At 40.7% G+C, this 20389-nt stretch overlaps 1 protein-coding gene across 16 annotated transcripts in view; it reads right to left on the bottom strand.

The window, feature by feature from the left end:
- Positions 1-144: 144 nt before the first annotated feature.
- unc80 (unc-80 homolog (C. elegans)) overlaps positions 145-20389 on the bottom strand; it is a 60960-nt gene continuing 40715 nt past the window's right edge. For 8 of the 16 annotated variants that reach the window (XM_086148407.1, XM_086148408.1, XM_086148419.1 and 5 more), the window contains 28 exons: positions 20302-20388; positions 20039-20222; positions 19807-19901; positions 18460-18549; positions 17843-17944; positions 17589-17769; positions 17215-17480; positions 16345-16479; positions 16132-16270; positions 15728-15824; positions 15085-15255; positions 14907-14999; positions 14501-14719; positions 14085-14315; positions 12815-12938; positions 12093-12218; positions 11883-12006; positions 11505-11711; positions 11235-11419; positions 10178-10343; positions 9901-10080; positions 9344-9491; positions 8882-8938; positions 7481-7562; positions 6364-6469; positions 5951-5971; positions 5500-5714; positions 145-2607 (listed from right to left, as the gene is read on the bottom strand). In XM_086148407.1, coding sequence (XP_086004533.1) covers positions 2125-2607; positions 5500-5714; positions 5951-5971; positions 6364-6469; positions 7481-7562; positions 8882-8938; positions 9344-9491; positions 9901-10080; positions 10178-10343; positions 11235-11419; positions 11505-11711; positions 11883-12006; positions 12093-12218; positions 12815-12938; positions 14085-14315; positions 14501-14719; positions 14907-14999; positions 15085-15255; positions 15728-15824; positions 16132-16270; positions 16345-16479; positions 17215-17480; positions 17589-17769; positions 17843-17944; positions 18460-18549; positions 19807-19901; positions 20039-20222; positions 20302-20388 — 4314 coding nt within the window. In that variant the 3' untranslated portion in view covers positions 145-2124. The remainder of the gene's footprint in view (positions 2608-5499; positions 5715-5950; positions 5972-6363; positions 6470-7480; positions 7563-8881; positions 8939-9343; positions 9492-9900; positions 10081-10177; positions 10344-11234; positions 11420-11504; positions 11712-11882; positions 12007-12092; positions 12219-12814; positions 12939-14084; positions 14316-14500; positions 14720-14906; positions 15000-15084; positions 15256-15727; positions 15825-16131; positions 16271-16344; positions 16480-17214; positions 17481-17588; positions 17770-17842; positions 17945-18459; positions 18550-19806; positions 19902-20038; positions 20223-20301; position 20389) is intronic. The other 8 variants (XM_086148410.1, XM_086148421.1, XM_086148409.1 and 5 more) reach the window with 8 other exon arrangements.

The raw sequence follows: 20389 nt of genomic DNA, 5'->3' as shown, positions 1-20389 counted from the left end.
GACAGTCTTTCTTATCAGTCAAGACCCTCATTGATTTACATGCTCAAGTTGGTTTTAAAAAAATCCCTAACAAAATTCGTGATGGAATAGTCTCTTGGGTAGTTTCACAATTTTCAAACCTGGGTATAGAAAAATACGAGGAACACTGTAAACAAACATTTATTTGGAGTTTCCAGAATTTCTGATACATTGATTTTTTTTTTTTTTTATTCAGACATTACATATAGAAGACAGACAGAGACACAATACAGTTAAAGGGAACACAGATTAAACAATTTAATGGCACTGTGACTCAAATGATGCAATAACTGATTAACCAAGAACTACAATTCTTCGGTTCAGAGCATTTCTTGGCATTGATGAGATTAATTTCTTAAACCAAATAGAAAATAGTTTAGTGTGTTTCCACTACAATACAATTATACTTAAAATATAAAGACAGTCTTATACATGATGTAGCCACACAGCAAAAAAAAAATGTAATGAATGAAATACAGCGAATAAAGCTTAATACAGAGAAGTAGCTAAAAAACCTTCACAGTGCAGTGGTGTAATATATGGCACATTAATCCTGGATGACGTGACGGTGCATCATTATCATTACAGACAGTAAAATAATTTCTAATGTCAGCAGCTTTTGTGACTCCAAGGTACAAATGTCTATTATAAGAAATAAGGTTAAATCATATCACAGTTATACATCTTTGCTGTTATTCTACTGCATTACCTGGAAATACATGACACAAAACCCAATATTTTCATAGTCCTGTTACAATTCAGAGGTATGAGGTTTTCACAGAAGAGAATTAACTGGACAAACTGGTTGATATGGTCATACATGTTAATATTTCGCTATTAAGGCATGGAATGAAAAATGAGGTAAAACCTTCAGCACAGCTGGGATGACCTATTGTTAAGGTTAGACAAACGGGACATTATCTGACAAATTAACAAACAGCATTGCAACACTGGGACAAATGAGTCTGATGTGAGAATTCTTTGCTATTTTTTTCCCGCCACCAGAAAGACCAAAATTGGTATAATTTCAGAAACCTTGAAAACAAAAAGTAAAGAGTCTTTGGTAACATATAAAATACGAGCAGCACATCATACGTTGTAAAGTCAGATATTATATCCATGACATGACACAACAGATCCGGGTGGGTTCACGTACCACTGAGGCCAGGTACCAGAGATTTAAATCTTTGTTTTCAAAATGGATGTAGTTGATATAATCAATTCCGGAAACTCTTTAGCAATAAAATAAAAGATAACATAAAATATATTTTAATGCAGAGGAACGCTTGTTTATATTACTATTGCACTTCTGTGTTGTTGCGCGCAGACAACACTGCACTTCCAATAATACCAAGCCAGATTCATTTTCTCAGACACCGAAAAACAATTCATCAACACTCGTAAACAGTGTTTGCATTTATATTTATGAGTAAAACTTGTGAAGTTCCGTGTTGCTTTATAGTCAATATTCTGAAAAATTAAAGAATATCTTAAATATAAAATCTGTCTCTTCTGATCCATATGATCACTTATATTTTTTTAAATACATATAATATTCTTGTTAAATAACAAGTGAGGAACTCTTCACATCCCATACTGCTATAAGATAGCTCTTGATCATACCATTTGTCTATTTTACAATCTGCAGATTTAGTGCAATGTTCTATACAACATCTCTCTAAATTTATGTAGATCGTCTACGCTCCTTAATATAGACATCTTTGACTTTGAAAAATAACATTTAAATAAATCATCTATCCATCACAAGAAAATCAGGGTAAATTGCAGGCACCTCCGAACATCCAGCATTTCAAACCAAACGCATGATCACACACCTGAAGGAATTATAAGATCAGGTACATTTCTGCTAAAATATACATTCAATACTATAAATAATATTTGTTTACTTTATCATTTAGGAATTTCCGATTTGAATAAATAACTCGGTTCAGGACGACATAGCAGTCTCACGGTAAAAGTACAGACATAAAAATGGCTTTTTTTTTTTTTAAGGATAGTAAACCAAGAAAGGACATGATAAATATGTTCTCCTGCCTTCTGTCCTGTAGATCAATGTCGACGTAAGGGTGATGAAACTTCCACCTGTCAGACGTGGGACTCATCCAGGTCTAGATCGACAGGTGAGAGCGGCAGGGGTGACCGGCGAGGTGACCGACGAGACGACGGGGCAGACAGCAGCGGGGTGAGGAGCGGGTTCTCGGTGCCGTCATCCTCGCTGAGCTGCAGCAGGGTATCGCTGCGCGGCAGGAGCGCCGTTGTGTCCTCATCTCCGGGGCTTTCTCTGATCCTGGATGGGGGCGGTGGGAGAGGAAGAAGTGTCGCGGGCAGTGGGGGAGGCAGAGGTGGGCCTGGGGCCGGAGCTGTGCCCAGCACCGGGAGAGGTGGAGGGAGAGGTGAGGAGGTGCGGGACAAGGGAAGAGGGGAGCAAGTGCGGGAAAGGGGCTGAGGGGAGCAGGTGCGTGATGGGGTTGTTGGAGTAGAGGGACGGGAAATGGAGGGGGGAGGGGAGAGGCTGCTGCGGAGCCCCCACTGCTCTCTCTTCTCCTTGCTGCTCATTGCAGAGGGAACCTGAGCAGAAGAATCCATGAAGAATAAGAACAACTTTATTTATCGCGAAGGAAACTGTTGTGCCAGAGTTATGTTAAAATTCACGCGCGGGAACGCATCACGTGATGGCAAAAGTGCACCCAACTTTGTATTTTTCCACTAACACCCCCAATGCACTAGCAATGACGAATCCCAGAAGGCCTGGAGGCCCAGTTCTTGACACGGCCTGGTACCTAGTTGACCTTTTCCAAAGGGTGTGAAAAACAACTCCATATTAGGAAGAAACCTTGACCATCCAGACAGTGGTATAAATTACAGCCACTCCCTAAGGTTGGGGCCGAAATCTCCTCATCTGCACATCCGACTGGACGCGCCTCAGCGGACGTCTAGAGAGGGTGAACAATCCCCTCGGGGTGACATTCATTTCGGCCCGGGAATTCTCTTAAGTGTATTTCTTGACCTCTAATAAACCACTCATTGCTTAAACAGTTCCTGACAGCGCTGATGTTTTTCTTGGATCACATCTGAACACACCGGGACAACAAAGTCCGGTCCCGTGGTGGAGGCCGCAAAAACGGACAGTTACAAGAAAAATATAACAATAACAATGAATAAAAGTAGAAAATTGTAAAGTATACCCTTGTTTTTCGCGGGGGTTACATTCCAAAAAAGAACTTTATCTGCGATAGATAGCATCTTCCTCTGCCTTTTGGGCCCTGCTCCAGGTGCTTTTTGTCGGTCCAGAGCGTTGTGTCAACATTATGGGTTTTAGAGAAACTCGAAATTGCAAGAGAATTTCCACATACGTAATGTAAATTTGGCAAGCTGTTTTACGTACGTGTACATATTGAACTGCAACGTTATTGACGCACAGGTAGAGAGGAAGCGGAGCGACTTTTTAGCCAATCAGAATGCAGAACACAATGCACGATGCAAATCCATGAAGTAGCGAAACTGTGAAAAGTAAACCGCGCTATAGCGAGGGATCACTGTATAGACAGAAAAAAAATAAGAGAAAAAGGGATAATAAGAAATATAAATAAACTATAAAGTGTCTTAAGTAAGAAGTGAAAAATAATGAGTACACAAGAGTATGAAAAAATATTGTAAATGTGGCTGTTATGAAATATATATGAACATACACTGCTCAAAAAAATGGGAGGGAACACTTAAAAAACACGTCCTAGCTCTAAATGAATGAAATATTCTTATGAAATACTTTGCTCTTTACACAGTTGAATGTGCTGACAACAAAATCACACAAAAATGATCAATGGAAATCTATTGTATCAACCCATGGAGGTCTGGATAAGAATCACACTCAAAATTAAAGTGTAAAAACCAACTCCAGGCTGATCCAACTTTGATGTAATGTCCTTAAAACAAGTCAAAATGAATCTGTGTTGCTTCCTGAGTGGACACTATGATTTCACAGAAGTGTGATTGACTTGGAGTTACATTGTGTTGTTCAAGTGTTCCCTTTATTTTTTTGAGCAGTATATATACAGATAAATTATTGCAATTTAAATTATCAAAATTTACAGTAAGTGGGTGAGATTTTTTTTTTCTAAAGGTTTTAAGATTTTAAGATTCCCTGTGGCTGAAGGGAGATGAATTAAAAAGTCTGATAGCCTCAGGTCGGAAAGACCTCCTGTGATACTCCATGATGCTGAGGAGCTTCCTCAGCATCATTATCCTCTTAGATCAGCTTATAGAAAGAGATAGCCTGGTTATTCTTTCATGCTTTGGTCAGAACCATTTAAGGTGTGAATGGAGCCCTGAAAATGATCTGGAGGATGTCATAAGATTATTTATTTTGGATCAGGGGGCTCAAACTCGCAGCCCTTGGAACAATATTTTGTGGCCCCCTGCCTGAAATCAAATCAAATACAACAAAATGCACGGAGAACTGAGAAGACAGAACTGAGGCGTCGTGTTATTGAAATTGCACTTACTTTTCTTCATGAACCTCAGGTTGTTTGTCATGTATTTTTTAAAGGAACAGTTCATTACATATAAAGATTTTTCTGTTCTCCTTTACACTGACGCAAAAGAAAAAATTTGGACTCAGTGTTACTTCTAGGTAATTACGATATGATTTTACTGGTGCGGCCCCCTTGACATCAAATTAGGCCGGTTGTGGGCCCCGAACCAAAATGAGTTGACACCCCTGTTGTGTGAAAATTATGTTTTGCTGGTTTTGTTCTTTGAACATTTTGTGCGCCAGTAAAACATATACCTATGTCTTGAATTTGAAAAAAATCACATTTTATTTTTCCAACAAAGAAAGGTTCAGTGAATGCGCATATGAAACCGGTGGGGTTCAGTACCTCCAACAAGGTTAAGAACCACTGTTCTAAACCTTGAAGATGACACATTAAAATTGCATTAAAATACCTTGGTGTTCCAGAAAGTAAATACATCAACAGGTATATTGATTATTTAACACCCAATATCTTTCTTTTTACATTACATTACGTTACGGTCATTTAGCAAACGCTTTTATCCAAAGCGACTTACAAAAAGTGCAATTCAGTCACCGAGGATCCGAAGTACCAGTAGTCGGAAGTCAGAAGTGACCACTCTTCCAAAAAGCCATCTCAAAACCATATACTTATATACATTTATTTTCTTCTTTTATTTTTTTTTCGGGGGGGCGTTCTTTATTACAGCTTGCAGTCGCTCTTTAACTGATCAGTTGTTTTGACTATTTGCAGATTTTATTTTGTCTCTCTCGCTCAGCTTTTGATCAAAAGATCAAATTACAAGTGTTGTGCATTACAGATTTTGTACGTCAGTTATTTAAAGGACCTCTTAAGAAGCACAGAAAGACTATTCAGATTTTATACTGAACAATTTCAGCTTAAATTTCACCAACATATTGTTCTGTAGAATTGTGCCTGGCAGACCTACCTGTGTTTTGACGGGACTGTGAAGGTCTGCGGTGATGGTGGCTGAAGATGCAGGCGGCACTTCCAATGTTGGAGACTTTGACTTAGCAGGACTGGTCTTCCTGTCGTCGGCTGGCGGCTCAACGGTGCCGGGGGTCAAGGGTTTGCTCGCACCCGCGGACGTCAGCTGACCCTGAGTCTCTGTAAAGGTGACTGACCTCTTTTGGTCTCCGTGCGCTGTGGGCACACATGCATGTACATGCGGTCAAAACAGAGATGACACCACTAACTCGAGACACTCTAATACACCAGCACCACCGGCAAAGTGGAGGCAGGAAAGGGACAGGACTGGGGGTAGGCAAGGATCGAGGGGAAGCAAGACAGACATGCAGAGCGCCCTACTGGGTGAGGTTGCAGATAAAGGAGCGGGGCCATTGCGGGGTGGAGAGGAGGGGATAAGTGTCATGTCTCACCTTCACAGTCCAATAATGTTTCTTTATATTGAAACATAAGGCATGAGACAGAACAGAGTGAGAAGCATCAGTTGTGGTGACAGGTGGTACAACGTTCATTACTGGAACAAACACAGAGGTTGTGAACTTTGGGAGAGGAGTGTCACTCTACCGTTACTGCTGGGAAAATTTCTCGATGAAACCGTAATATATTTCAAAGTTTGGATCGGGGTGTCAGAAGTGAAGTGCTGGGTATGATTGCTCAATACTTTTCTTAGTGAACTGTACTTCATTTTTGAAAAAAAAAACCCAAAACAATTAAAATAAATAAATAAATAGATGAAAAGTCAGTCACTTACCCAAACACACACGCGCACATACACGCACAGATAAACACACACACACACACGCGCAACTTAATGCACACGTGTTACCAAGTGGTTTGCTCTTTGGCTGGATGCTCCTGCGTGTTGTGGAGAGTCGCGCTCCTGACCGGCCCCGAGGTTCAGTCTTCGGGATGGACAGCAGGGGACGACGCAGCTGGACATAACGTAAATAAATAGATAATGAAATAAATTAATACAATGTTATTGTATTGGCTCAACCTGCCTTTGTGATCATAGAAATGTTTGTGAAAAAAATTAATTTGTACCCATTTTGTACAAACCCACATATTTTTTTTGAATATTACAAAAAATTCACATGAACATTCAAACATGCTTTGATAGCTTGAAAAAATATAAAATAATAAAAATATCTTGCAGGCTTATATACTTAATTTGCATTACAGCCTTGTGAGTAAGCACTATTCAGGCCTAAAATATGGAGCCTGACACCCAAAACTGAACCCAACGGCTTGCAGCAACCACCTAATTTCTCTTTGGGGAACATTAGATTGTAAAGAATTTATAGATTGGCAGGAGACATTCTTTGACTTTTAATTCTCTTCACTTATACTAATAGCTTGAGGCAAACACATGTACATATATGGATTTAAATAAAAAAAAAAATCAGTGAATTAAATTACTGATTAGCACACATAAAACGCATATAGAAAGCCAACACTACCATGACAGATCAGAGACTGACAGTCCTTGAAGGTTAGATTCAGAAAAAGGGGTTGAAGAAGCAACAATTTGGGAATTTAGGTGAAACTGTGACTTTTGAGTAATGGCCAAACATGCCTAACTCAACATGATTAATTAAACTAATTAAGAAAAAATGTTCAAATATTTTTTTTTTCTTTTTTTTTAGCAAACTCCCTACAACCAGTCAAGCAATGACGTTTTCCCATTTTTATCCCCTCGCCAATGATATGGCCAATTCTTTGTTTTGCCTCACGCCCCTGCAGTTCAAACACATGGCTATGTGTTTTTATAATAGTGATTGTTGCAACTGCACTCAGTAACAAAGATGAAAGCATAGTGAGTGAGTGTGTGTGTGTGTGTGGTGTGTGTGTGTGTGTGTGTGTGTGTGTGTGTGTGTGTGTGTGTGTGTGTGTGTGTGTGTGTGTGTGTGTGTGTGTGTGTGTGTGTGTGTGTGTGTCTGAACCTGTCGTAGGCCTCGCTTCCTTCCGAGGGGAGGCTGGATCAGGAGGTTTTGTTGACCCGGTTCACTCTGCACACTGGCAACCCTGGACACACACACCAGAGAAATGTCACCGTAAAGACACATATTCTCAAAAATAATTCCTTCTTCCTTATTTGTGATCAGATTCAAGGATGTTGTCGCTATGCTATTCATTCATTCACTGCACAACATCAACGTAATGTTTACGAGACAACCAATCACAGAGCAGACACAGTGCTGCCATGACTCATACACAGAAAACACAAGAGGGTAGTAGGGGCTGGAGTGGCAGCCCCAACACTGGAAACTGGGCTCAGCGCAATAACAAAAAAAAATTAAGGAAAAGAAATAGTCATTTTAAAAATGTCCGCTTCTAAAATTTGAGCTTGGATAAGTCTTTCTATCATCACAGAAGAGCCCAACTGATACTGTGTGGCGAAAACCCCATACCTGTAATTAAATAACACGCTGGGTTTATATTTTATAATATTTGGAAGACATAAGATTTTGGATAGTTTATCTATAACCTTAAAACAACATAATATTGTATTGGCCCTTCTCTGTTTTCCAAATCAAACTGTCGGTAATCAAATGTGTTGAAATGGATGTCGTAATCTGCGTTCAGCTGGTTATCACAAAGCGATCTGATCTTCTCCATCGAAACATTGATCTGTAAGGATAGAATGCTGATCGATATACAATATGCTGATGAATCTGAGGGCAATATCTACCCGTGCACCTGGCTGAGTGATATATCAACCGGGCTCTACTCAGCAGTGAAAAGTCTCAAAACTAGACTAAACCAATAAATTATCTATTATGCTTGCTTAAGGGTTGCCACCCCAGTTCCCCTTTGCCCCCACAGATTGGTATCTGACCAGAGTCGGACGGCCAATTTGATCAGCAAGAAGCCTGATAGACATGTAAACAATATGAGACACTATGGCACCAATGGGAGGGAGGCTGACTTTGGAGATGGCTGTAAAGACCCACAGCGAGCTGAGAAGGAACAGAGGCAGAGCTCCTTGACCCCTGGGAGGATTGGGGTCCTCTTTACGTTTTTTGTTTTTTTTTTTCTACAGGGGAGGAGCTTGGTTAGGACGGTGCAGCAGATGAGCTGAGTAGATGGAGGTCAGTGTGGAGTTCAAGGGTAAAAGGGCTGGGTGAGGGTAGGGGACAGACACACCCACACAGAGAGAGAAAGAGAGAGACAGGTAAGTGCGGGGGTGGCGTGACTGGCCGGGGTGATTTGATCATATGTGGATGAGTGATCAACGTGGAGGCAGCCAACAGAGGAGGCCGTCCTGAGGCGATGCCCCTCCCACTGGCGGACAGATGCAAGACCGCACCAACGGGACACAGAGAGAGACAGGGGCACTGTACCTAGAGAGGTTACCCTCCTGCAGAAGGCCCTGGCACTCATCTAGCACATTGGGTTCACTGTAAAAAGGGGGGCGAAGGGGGAGAATGGGAGTTTAGGGAGTTTTGTCGTTTAATCTGAGTTACGTCCTTCTGAGGACTCCGGGGAGAGAATCCGGTTCACAAACATGGATCCGTTGCACAATGCTCACCGAGATAGAATCTGAACTACTTCATCGAGCTGTTCGGGGAATCAAACACATTGTGAGACATACAAACACATGATTGCAGCTGTGGGATATGACTGGTTGATCTTTTCCAAAATCTAAATGTGACACAAAGAATCCAAGAATGCATGTTAGTTGTGCTCTTGATATTCCACACCAGACGATATGCATACCTAAAAAAAAAATCTACAATATAAATATGGAGAGACGTTATAGATGCTCATTTGCTTATTTCTGCACATTCACATGTTTTTGTCACCTGTGGCTGGGAAGCATGGTGCTGCGGGGGGCTTCAGGCTGCGACACAGCTGACACAGTGGCGTGGCTGGAGAAACGGCGCTGTGACATGACTCTGGGCAGGAAGGCCTCATGCTCGCTCACCACACTGGGAATACTTATGGAGTCATCTGAAAAGAGAGGAGGATGTCTGGGTTAATCAAAAGAAAAAATCATACATATTTTTTTTTTCTTGTTCAGATTTATCTTATTGAGGAGAATGAAACAAAGAGAAGTTAAATTGTTTAACTGAACTGGAACAGTTTAATATGTGAACAAAAATGCCGGTACTCTTTAGTAAGATAATAAATCATGAGATATCATAAGAAAGTTGGAGGGAGCAGCAGTATCAAAAGCATTCTTAGAGCCTAGAATTTCACGTTTCCAGACTGTACATATACAATACAATAAACAATTTGAATCTTCTTTCCACTTTCAGTTGTGACTAATTGATGTGATAATAACAATAAATCCCGTGATCAAAAGCATGCGTGTTGTCACATGAAAGAACATAAAAAAAAAAAGGAAAAAAAATCTTACTCTCTTCTTCATCTTCCTCAGTACGGCTGAGAGTGTCTTGTGAGGGTTGACGGGACGGCTGGCTGTCCTGCTCCCACACGGTGCCAGTTCCCGTGTTAGAACGTGACATCGTGGCCAGACTGAGGCGATACGCCGACGTGGAAGTGCCCACTGTGCTGATGGACGTTTTGCCCTGGTATGCTGTGGCATTGAGTCGCATGGAAATAATGATTCAGAGTCATTTAACGATGAATAGTTAAAAGAAATAAGTAAAGAAAGAAAAGCTTCACAGACTGACTTGAGCCACTGTGCACCGCCTCCTTGAGAATCTTGAGTTCGTTGTTGAACTCTGCAAACAGAGAGCTCTTGCACAGAGGCCTGGGGATGAACCGCCGCTCCAGCTGGTCAGCAATGTGGTGCCGTGCAGTGATCTCCTCCTGGGAGTCGGCTGGCTGCGTCAACAGCTAGATGACCAAGCAGACCAATAAGATAAGACGCAGTAAGGGGAAAAAACAAGGGACTCACTGGACTAAATAAAAAGCAATACACTGACTGAGAGAAAAAGCAGCATGCTCTATTTCAGCGATTATATCACAGGACTGCTACTAGAGTATTGGGTATAGAAATGCATTTCTTAGTACTTGGAATTAAAGTAAAAGATGAGGCCAAACTAACATGGAAAATTGGACCGTCATCCTTATCATTCCACATTGACACTTGATGGAATGTGATTTTGAACACAAAGCGGGTGATAATTTAAATGATATACCGTAATTTCCGGACTATTGAGCGCACCTAAATATAAGCCGCACCGGCTAGCTGATCGCTATCTCGGGCTTCCTCCTGCACGCTAAAACCGTCAAAAGTCGTCTTCTTCGTTGTCAGAGTTGAACGGACTCAGAATTTCCCGGTCATTTCATCGGTCCGATGTGACGAGGATAAATGTTTTAGCTGCATGAAGCTCTTTGCCCCTCCCAAAAAATACCATATATTAGCTGCAGCGTTGTTTACGAGAAAAAAGTTGCGGCTTATCGTCCGGAAATCATGGTGTACATATATATATATATATATATAAATATATATATATATATAAAATATATGCATTCAAATAGTATGTTGCTTTTTAACTTTTATTTGATCCCAGAATGCTAGTATTACCCTATCATTTTGAAATTAGTATCTTCATTTATAAAAAAAGAATTTAGTGGTTTTTTTTTTGCCTTGCCATAGGTGATTTCAAGCTTTGCTTTACCACAGTAATGTTAAGAGAATAGAAACCCCTTACGAACAAAGCAAACATTTAATTCATTCATGGCCAAAAATCATGCCCTAATTAAAAAATATCGCTTCTTTACCTTGCACTGAATGAAGGGCCTCAGCAAGACAAATATTGGGATGCGTGTCCGGACGATGAAGTCGATAAAGTCCCAGAAGGCGAGTCCACCCACTTTCCTAAGAGCCATCTCTTTCACCTGCAAGCTCAGCCGGTACCACTGGTTCCCCAGCGAGCGCTCGAAGCAAACCAGCACCACCTTCAGGGCTGCAGATCACAGATGAGACAGAAAGGAGGTTGAGGAAGGAGAGATCCTAAAAAAAATATCATAAAGGCCGGACCTAGTCCCTACCCAGATAGGCGGCCTGGCTGGTAGACTCTGCGAGACCCTCTCTACGCAGATCCTTCCCTGTGTCACCTGGCGTGGAACAGTGAGCCGGGGACGCATCCAGCATGAAGTTCTTGGTGCGCGATGTGGAGATGATGCGCGGAGGCAGAAGGATATTAATGACTGTCTGCAAGAGCAGGAAAATTTCAGGCTGCTCAAGATGTGGGCTATCTGCAAAGAAGAAAAAAACACACACACAGACAAAAGAATACAATATAAAAGATATATTTTGAAAGTTGCCTATTTAAAAGCTACAAGGACTTGTATTACTGACATTAAGAAAAAAAACCTCTGTCGGGTTAATCAAACCCAGAGAGATCGCTGATGCTTCCAGGATTTTACCTTTGCTTCCAGACCCAACAGTGAGTACAAAGGGGATCAGCAGGTTGAGCAGCATCCCTTCTCGCCTCTCCTGATTGGTGAACGGTGAGATCACATGGCTTAGAGGGTAGTCTTCTTTTAAGGCCTTGGACAAAAAAAAAGATATATCTGACGTTATGGTGGCTCAGGAGGAAGAATCTCTCTCATTTTCGGGATTATCATCTGGATTACCTGGATTTGTAAGGCAACCAGTCTGACTACTGCTGTGCTGAAGGGGAGCGGAGGTGAGAGGTATGGGCTGAGGTGAAGCAGAGGTAACCCATCTGCCACACTGGAAGGACCAACTACACCCATAACCTGAAAACAAAAATGGACAACAGCTGACATGTTTGAAAGCCTTGGATGAAAATTGTTTGAATAGCAAAAATGGCAACAATGCGGTAATGGCCTACGCAATGTTTTTGGATTTACAACTAGCCAATTTCTTGAATAACAATTTTTATGTGTCTTCTTTGTGTAACACACACATGCTTCATAATGCACATTCAGACACATACATGTCAATATCCATAACTACACGCTAAAGTCACTGAAGATAGTACACTTAGCTGCAGGATTCATAACAGAATAACGCCCCGAGTGAGAAACATGGTTTGTAATGCTTATATTGCCATGGAAACAATATTTAGAAATTATAATGTGAGTCAATGGATCCAGAAAATGTCCCTAAATTTCTTAAAAGGTATATATTTTTTCATGATATTATCATAGACATATTATGTCATCCGTGGTGGAACAGAAAAATAACATGGCCGTAGCATAACGACAGCCAAAATGATAAATACATTATTTACAATATTAGTAACATTCTAGCAATCGGCAAGGTTTAAAAAGAAAAAAAGAAATGTATTAACACTGATAAAGAGATATGCGATGTTTAGTGTGCTTCGTACCAGGTTGACACAAACATTGATGAGGGAGCGAAGGTGTGGGAGGAAAGAGATGATTGGCTGTCGCTGCAGCGTCAGGCAGATTCCTTCTATCAGACTGCTGGCTGCCTCCCACTCCACCTGTCGCCTAAACAAACAAAAACGAAAAAACACACACACACACACACACACACAAACGGACACACACCACCCACCCCACATATAGTCAAAATATTGCAAACACAGATGAAAAGTGCATTCAAAAAAACACTAATGGAATTTATTTGTTATGTGATGTTTGGCCCGGTAAAAAGATCAAAATTAAACATATTAAAGTTGAACCCTTTGTATGTTTCACCCATAAACCAAACTGCAATGATTCTAATTAAAGCAACATGGACAGCAAATACAGCAAAGCTCACAAACAGCCAACTAAATACGGCGGTGAAAGATCCTGGTGTGAAGCACCAGCGACCAGTGTTCCTCATGACACATCCAGGCCAAGTCTTGTGTCATTGAAGCCGAGCCTGGAGCTGTTTATTGAAATCCAAATTACTTTTTTAGTGGACTGTACATTATTCTAGGCAGAATATCACTAAATTCTGAAGTGACATTAGTTCCATTCAATGATTTTTAACCCTCATATTATGTTAAGGGTCAATTCGACCCATTGGGTCAATGGGTGAAATGGGTCAAATTGACCCTTGACATAATATGAGGGTTAACACCATAAAAGTTTAGAAAATGTAAGGTGTGTCAACTTTGTTTAATAAGAGCAAGAGCAACCTGAATTGTTGCCAGAATCATTTTTTTTTCTACTTCTAAATTTAAATTACAAATCTGTTTGTAACACTTTTTTCGGGTAATTTTTTTCTTGCCTTTTCCTGATGAGGTTTTAATGATTTAATGAGCCCTGTAGAACTCCTGTGGTTATGACCTACACAATGTGAACTTACCATTTCACAATATTTGCAAATAGCCTGAATATTTTTCACTGCCTTTGGGTCAGAAGGGGGGCTTGGTTTTTCTGAAAGGAAGTTCCCTGGCACAAGACTGGACCCTGAGAACTAACACCGCCATGGAACCGTCACTAACTACACAAATGTAGATGCACACACACATAATCACATGTGCCTGCACAAAAGCACATCACAGTTGCACTTATGGTACAACACCCACGAAGGCAGTGCTACAGAGGACAGTGCCAAGAAGCCGTCTACGTACTCTTCACATCACGGCAACGGCACAGCACGATACACTCACAGAGAAAGAAGTGGGAATCTGTTCAACAGACCTGGTGCATAGTGCCTGAGGGCGAGCGCACCTGAGCGTGGGCATCTTGTGGATTTTGTTGAACATGCGGTCCAGCCTCTTGAGGATGAGAATGAGAGCGGGACGGACAGCCTCAGATGACCAGTCGGTGATGGGCAGCATCTCCATGATGTAGCGCCGGAGGCCGCGGCTCTCCATGGTCAGGGTGTCGTAGGGCGCGAGCTTTAAGAGGGCATGAGCAATCTCTGCGAGCCTGTGACATAAAGATCCATGTAGATGATTTTCTGTAGTGATTAAAATTACCTAAACATTTGCAGTGTAATGTTGAAATCCTATCCTCCTGAAATAGTTTTAAAATAAAATGCATACACATATACTTTCTTACTAATCATGGATGGTGATAACAACTTTGATGGCACTTGGATTTAATCTCATTACCTCATGTGGGATTTGATGTCCAGGAGCTCCAGTGCCGTAACACGAGGCTCACCGGCGACGTTTTGCAGGATTTTGAGTCGTGGACCACAATGTTTGTAAAATTCAGTACAGATGTTGAGCAGGGACTCCCGTGGCCGACGAAACTCCTCTCTCGCAATGCGTTCATCCAGCTCCTCCCTTGGCATACCCTGGCCCTCTTCCAGCAGGTGGAGGTTGTCCCTGTAAATATGCATGCATGTGCGTGCATTCATACACAAACACAGATACACACACAAGAGCCGACAAAATCTTCATCTCTAGAATTGTAGAATCTTATGTTCAAATACACACAATTCAAAGAAAGCAGAAGTAAGCAGAAACCTATGTGAAATTATATGTTACATACAATAATTGTCTCAGTTCTCACCTGGTGTTTACCCCTCCTGACATGGCATGGTTGGCAGTTGTGCCGCCTTTATGGCCTTGATCGCAGCGGGACATCTGTGGGGCGGTCATGGGCCTGTGGAGGTAAAGGGGGGGGTGATGTTAGTGTCAGCAATACTGTCTTATTTCACAAGCATTCATTGAGGGGACGAGGACGAGACCTGGTGAGAGCCTCGGAACTGTAGAGCAGTGCCTGCAAGGACGTGGCCAGAGCGGCAATAGCTGCGATTTCGTCCCGGGCGGCTGAAGCAGACTCCATCGTTACTGTGTTACTCTTCAGCTTTTGCAAGTGGCAGGGAACCAGAGCCTCTAGTACCATCAGCATCTGGAGACTTTGCAGAGAGATGGAAAAATATACATACACTCACATAAAGGTAGATATTTATATGGAAAGCTGGTGGGAAAATCAGAGTGTATAAAAAAGGACGATACATATTAGTTCAGAGAATTAAAATTTCACGGGGAAAATAAAGTTAATGCCAGTGAGCACCAATAGGGAGATGATTGCATTTGTTCATGATGGCTAACATTAGTGAGTGACATCTAAATCTAATCACAGCATCATGTGACTTCTCAGTTCTCACTGCTTGAATTTATATTTAGTCTTCCAAATGTAATAATGTGAACGCCCACACAACATGAATTGTCCCATTATCTGATCAATATTAGATTTCTTGACCGCTTAACAATAATCAATCTCTGCATGTACTCAACACTCAAAAAAATGATACCTTAATGCTGACATCTGAGTCAAGAGTGTCGTAAAAAAGCCATTTTTACAGGTCATACAGCAAGACTTCTTACCTCCTGAAGGATTCTGGAGCATAGGCAACAACGGTGACACAGAGCTTAATAGCCTCGCTAATAGAAAAGGCCAAGTCCTCATTCCCATAACAGAAATCTGTAACAAAAAGTGCATTATCAGCCCTGACAAACATTACTTTGGTTTTATTCTATGAGTCGGTTGCTCCATATTACAGCCAACCAACAGGTAAGGACACTTAATTTCCAAAATCTCAATTTGATATTTTTTTCAAACTGTGACAGTTACACTAAATGTGTTGGTTTTGATTTAAGTCATTCCGTGGCAAAAATATTTTATAAATATTTTCTATCTTTGTCCCTGCGTTTAAAACAGGTGGCCACTGGTTGCTGCATCTATCATTTGAAACACTAATGTTTAATCTGCTCTAGTCATGGTGTCTTACCCAGAGAGCGCAGGGGTTTCTCAGCCTTGACCAGTTCCAGGGCATCCAGGGCGTCCTGGGTCTCATTCTCCAGAGAAACCAGCAAGTCAAACAGACACTGAGCTGACACTCCTTTAGAAAGGCCGGTACTAGTGCTCGTCTGGGATTGCAGAAATAAAAGCTTTTCACAATTTGACAAAAAATAAAAATCCATTTACAGGAAAGTGTGCTTACGGTGAATTCCAGCAGAGGAGCAACGCTGGCAAACAACTGCAAGATGAACGGTTTGCGGTGAAGGATGTAGAACTGCCGACAGCAGAACTCGATGCCTTGTCTCAGCAGCGGGTTGCTCTCATAGTCGGCATAGACCTTCACATGTGCAGAAAGAGCAAATTCTCAATTCAGGAGGCAAAGAGATATTGACATTCTTTCGGCACACGGTAAAGAGGAACGCTAGACCCGGGTGAATCCCTCTTAAATATCATAACTTTTCATTCCAGCCAAGAAAGACTCAGCATTCTTTCAGCAGGAAATTCAAATTTAATTCATAATTCATAATATTTCACAGTCATCATTCCTATAATTCATATATTTCACATTCATAATATTTGCTCATTTCATCGATTACAAAAAATAAATGATCAAAATCATTCTATTTGGATTATCAATTAAAAATCAGACTTGATGAACAATTTGTAATTTGAATTGTGTATTGTTTTTGATGTAATTTAGTTCAACAGTGGAACAATTTAAAGGCATGTCTAAATATCTTGAATGCTGTCGAGACTGGCAAATAAAAGCTCCTAAAATACAAAGAAAGAATTTTGGAGCTGATGGACAGCCGCCATCATAGGGTTGGGGAATAAGCAAAAAAAAATAAACAGCATTTAGAACCTCTAATCACCGCTAAATAAATCTTGACGGTTAATCTTGCCCCACCAGCCAAGTCATCTAATCTCACACTGTTTTCTCAAAACAAAGCTGGCTGGGTAACACATGTTGGCTTCATTGGGCCAAGCCAACAGTGTTAAAATAGCTTAAGGCGATTATTAAGAAAATTTATCTTTAGCAAAATCTAAAAATAAAAACACCATATGTTTGTACCTGCAACATGGTTGGCAGGATCCACTGATAGCCGCTTAGAGAGAAGAGGTGGTTGAAGTGCACTGCAGTGTTGATGGCTGTTGCAGTGTACTGCCTGAGGAGGGCGCTGTCCTCGGGATGCAGAAGCAGCGCTCCGTTGAAAACGTTGAGGAATAGCATCATCTCATCCCCCCAGGGATACTCGCTTGGCATGCCCAGAAACATCTCCTCCAGCAGCTTGATCCACAGCACCTTATGAAGTGTGTCCAAACCAAACAGCTCTTTACCTGGAGGCCAGAACAAGAGGATGGGGGGGGGATTTCTTCTGGGTTATTTTTTTATGAATGTAAACTTAAAAATGTCTAAAGGTGATTATGACAACATTGCCTGTGAACCTTGTGGTTCATTGAACAGGGAAAACTCTGCATCGATAGCGGTTCTAGGGAAGGATGGCAGACGGAGAAGATCCTCTTGCAGCAGGGACACATGGGATTGCTTGTGCACGGTGGGCATGTGCTGGGTGAGCGAGATAAGGAAGAGGACTCTGCCGACCTCCTCCAGTTTGCGGGAAAACACCTGGATGAGGAACAGAAGAGTGCACATTTAGCACCAGGACCGTTTTCTATTTTTCTATGTGGATCTGTCTTACCTGTTTCTGGATCAGCTCCTGTCCCTTCTCAGGCAGCATGTGGACAAGATTGAGCTGAGGAGAGACTGACCTTCGAAACGGGTAGATGTCTCTTACATATGTCTGCAACAGGTAGCAAATAAATATACAGGACTGTCTCAGAAAATTAGAATATTGTGATAAAGTTCTTTATCTTCTGTAATGCAGTTAAAAAAACAAAAATTACTTTTTCATGGTATTCTAATATTTCGAGATAGGATTTTTGAGTTTTCTTAAGATGTAAGCCATAATCAGCAATATTAAAATAATAAAAGGCTTATAATATTTCAGTTAATTTGTAATGAATCCAGAATGTATGACATTTTGCTAAAATGTGTGTGTGTGTGTGTGTGTGTGTGTGTGTATATATATATATATATATATGATTCAAGTTTAAAACTCCATATGGGATTTCCCATATGATGGGCAATATATAAGTTGGATAAATAGTTTCATTGGATAAGTGTTCTGCTGAAAGTGTTGTGCAATCTTCTTGTGGGCATCTTCATTGAGCAGTAAAAATTGACACAAAAGCAAATAGTGATTCAGATTTATACATGATGTTGCCTGAGAGTCACTTGAAATGCTCTCCACACTACCTTAGAATAATGGATGAGGTTCCACCTTTTGTCCATCAGGAAGTAGTGAGCTGATCTGGCCTCGGGAATGTTAAAAAATTCCAGGCATTCCTGGCAGGAAGAAAGATCATCAGCGTCTGATATTTAGCAAAATATTTGAGCTTTTACATTCTCACACAAATCAATTTTTTCTCATTATCATTGTCAATATTTTCCATGGCAACTGGAAGACATATGAGAGGCTTCTTCAGTTTGACTGCGGGGAGTTTTCTGGATATGTCTGTCAGGGTTTGGGTGAAGCAACAACCACAGCGCCACCGTGTTGCTCCCCATTCAACCTAGTTTCTGCAAAAAACTCTCATTAATATAAAAAGCTAATGCAATTTAAACGAGGCCTCAACCCTGATAGTTATTTACGGAAAACTCACCACAGTCTAGTTGAACCGAAGAACCTTTTTATCTTCAAGGGAAGAAATTCAAGTCCAGTTACTGAGATAATATTTTGACAAGGATTAATAATGACCAGGTTGACTAAGACGCTCCATATTTTTCATTAAGTTTCATCTGATTCATAAATTGTTATCAATTCCACTCAAATTGAAATTTAATTTGAAAATCCCAAATTTTAAAATGTTAAACTACTTTATTATTACTGAATAATGTAACAATTTTATCTTTCATCTAACTCCAGCATTTAACCATGATAAGGGAAAACCATGTGTGTAATAATAAACCTAATATTAAATAACTAACCTTATTTTTGTGTTTTTCGTTGAGACACTTTTTTGGCAGCTTTTTTGTTATTATTAAATGTGTTTGTTACCTTTGACACCAGATAGCACAACTATTCCACAATTCAAATAAATAAAACAATGATGATCAACAAAGCCATTATTTCCTTTTTTTTCTTTTTTTTTATTCAGTAAAAAATGTATCTCCCTCACATATTTGAAAAAAGATGCAGGCCAGTATGGGCCGGATCAGTCAAGCAAAGAGCCTGATATCAGAGGCAAAGGACAATATGTCAAACTGCATATCACACTTTTTAGAGTCTAACCCAGACCTGCGCATTTTACGGCACGCTTAACTATTTTCTTTGAATATTTTAACAAGTATTTTCAATCAATATTGAATTTAGAAATGTATTTATTCCGTTTTAATTTTTTTTCCTTTAATTTGTTTCCAAAATAATGTCAGTCAGTACATATATATTATTATTAATCATTTCAAATTTGAAATAAAATGCCAAAAAATTTAAATATTTAAATTGCAATTTTGTTCACCTAGTTAGCCCATAAAATTAATGCATAAAAATTAAATAAGAAATGTGGCCCACCAGCCAAAATAATTGCCCACCCCTGGTCTAACCTTTAGCAGGGCTTCAAACTGAGTGTCTTCATGGACTGGGAGTTGTGTTGGGATGTCACATTCATTCTGCCCATGCACCACAAGGGTCTTGGTTCCTGCATGAAACATTTTTTTTTTCACATTATAAATTGATTCCAAAAGGACTGGAGGTAAATTTTTTATTGAACTTAAATTGGAAAGGATGATCCAGACATGTATTGCTACCATAGCCTTTTCCATGGTGGCCGTTTACCTGGCATGGAGGCTGTAACTAAGAGCTTGACCTCACACTGCTCCTTCTTCATGGTCTGCTTGAGGTCTTTGAAGAATAGCCCCTCAACATAGCCCACCACCTCCCACAGGAAGGTGAGTGTGGCAGAGATGGCGTCCATCCCCCACTCACAGGGTGTCCGCACAAAGTACATAATGAGCCCCACCTAGGAGGAAAAGAACATACAGACACGTGCATGAGAGGAGGAAGCGTCGTAAGACTGACGGGTCTATTTGTCAACTCACTAGGTAGTTGAAGAGGATGTGAGAGGTCTGGGCAGGCAGATCTCCAATATTGAGCAGGAGCTTCCTCAGCATGTACATCAGCTCATCC

This window comes from Fistularia commersonii, chromosome 6 (genome assembly GCF_037954325.1).
Source record: "Fistularia commersonii isolate RoL2024-O1a breed Wild chromosome 6, RoL_Fcom_v1.0, whole genome shotgun sequence".
NCBI lineage: Eukaryota > Metazoa > Chordata > Actinopteri > Syngnathiformes > Fistulariidae > Fistularia > Fistularia commersonii.
The sequence above is the reverse complement of the archived record's forward strand: the minus strand, read 5'-3'. Positions and strand labels throughout refer to the sequence as shown.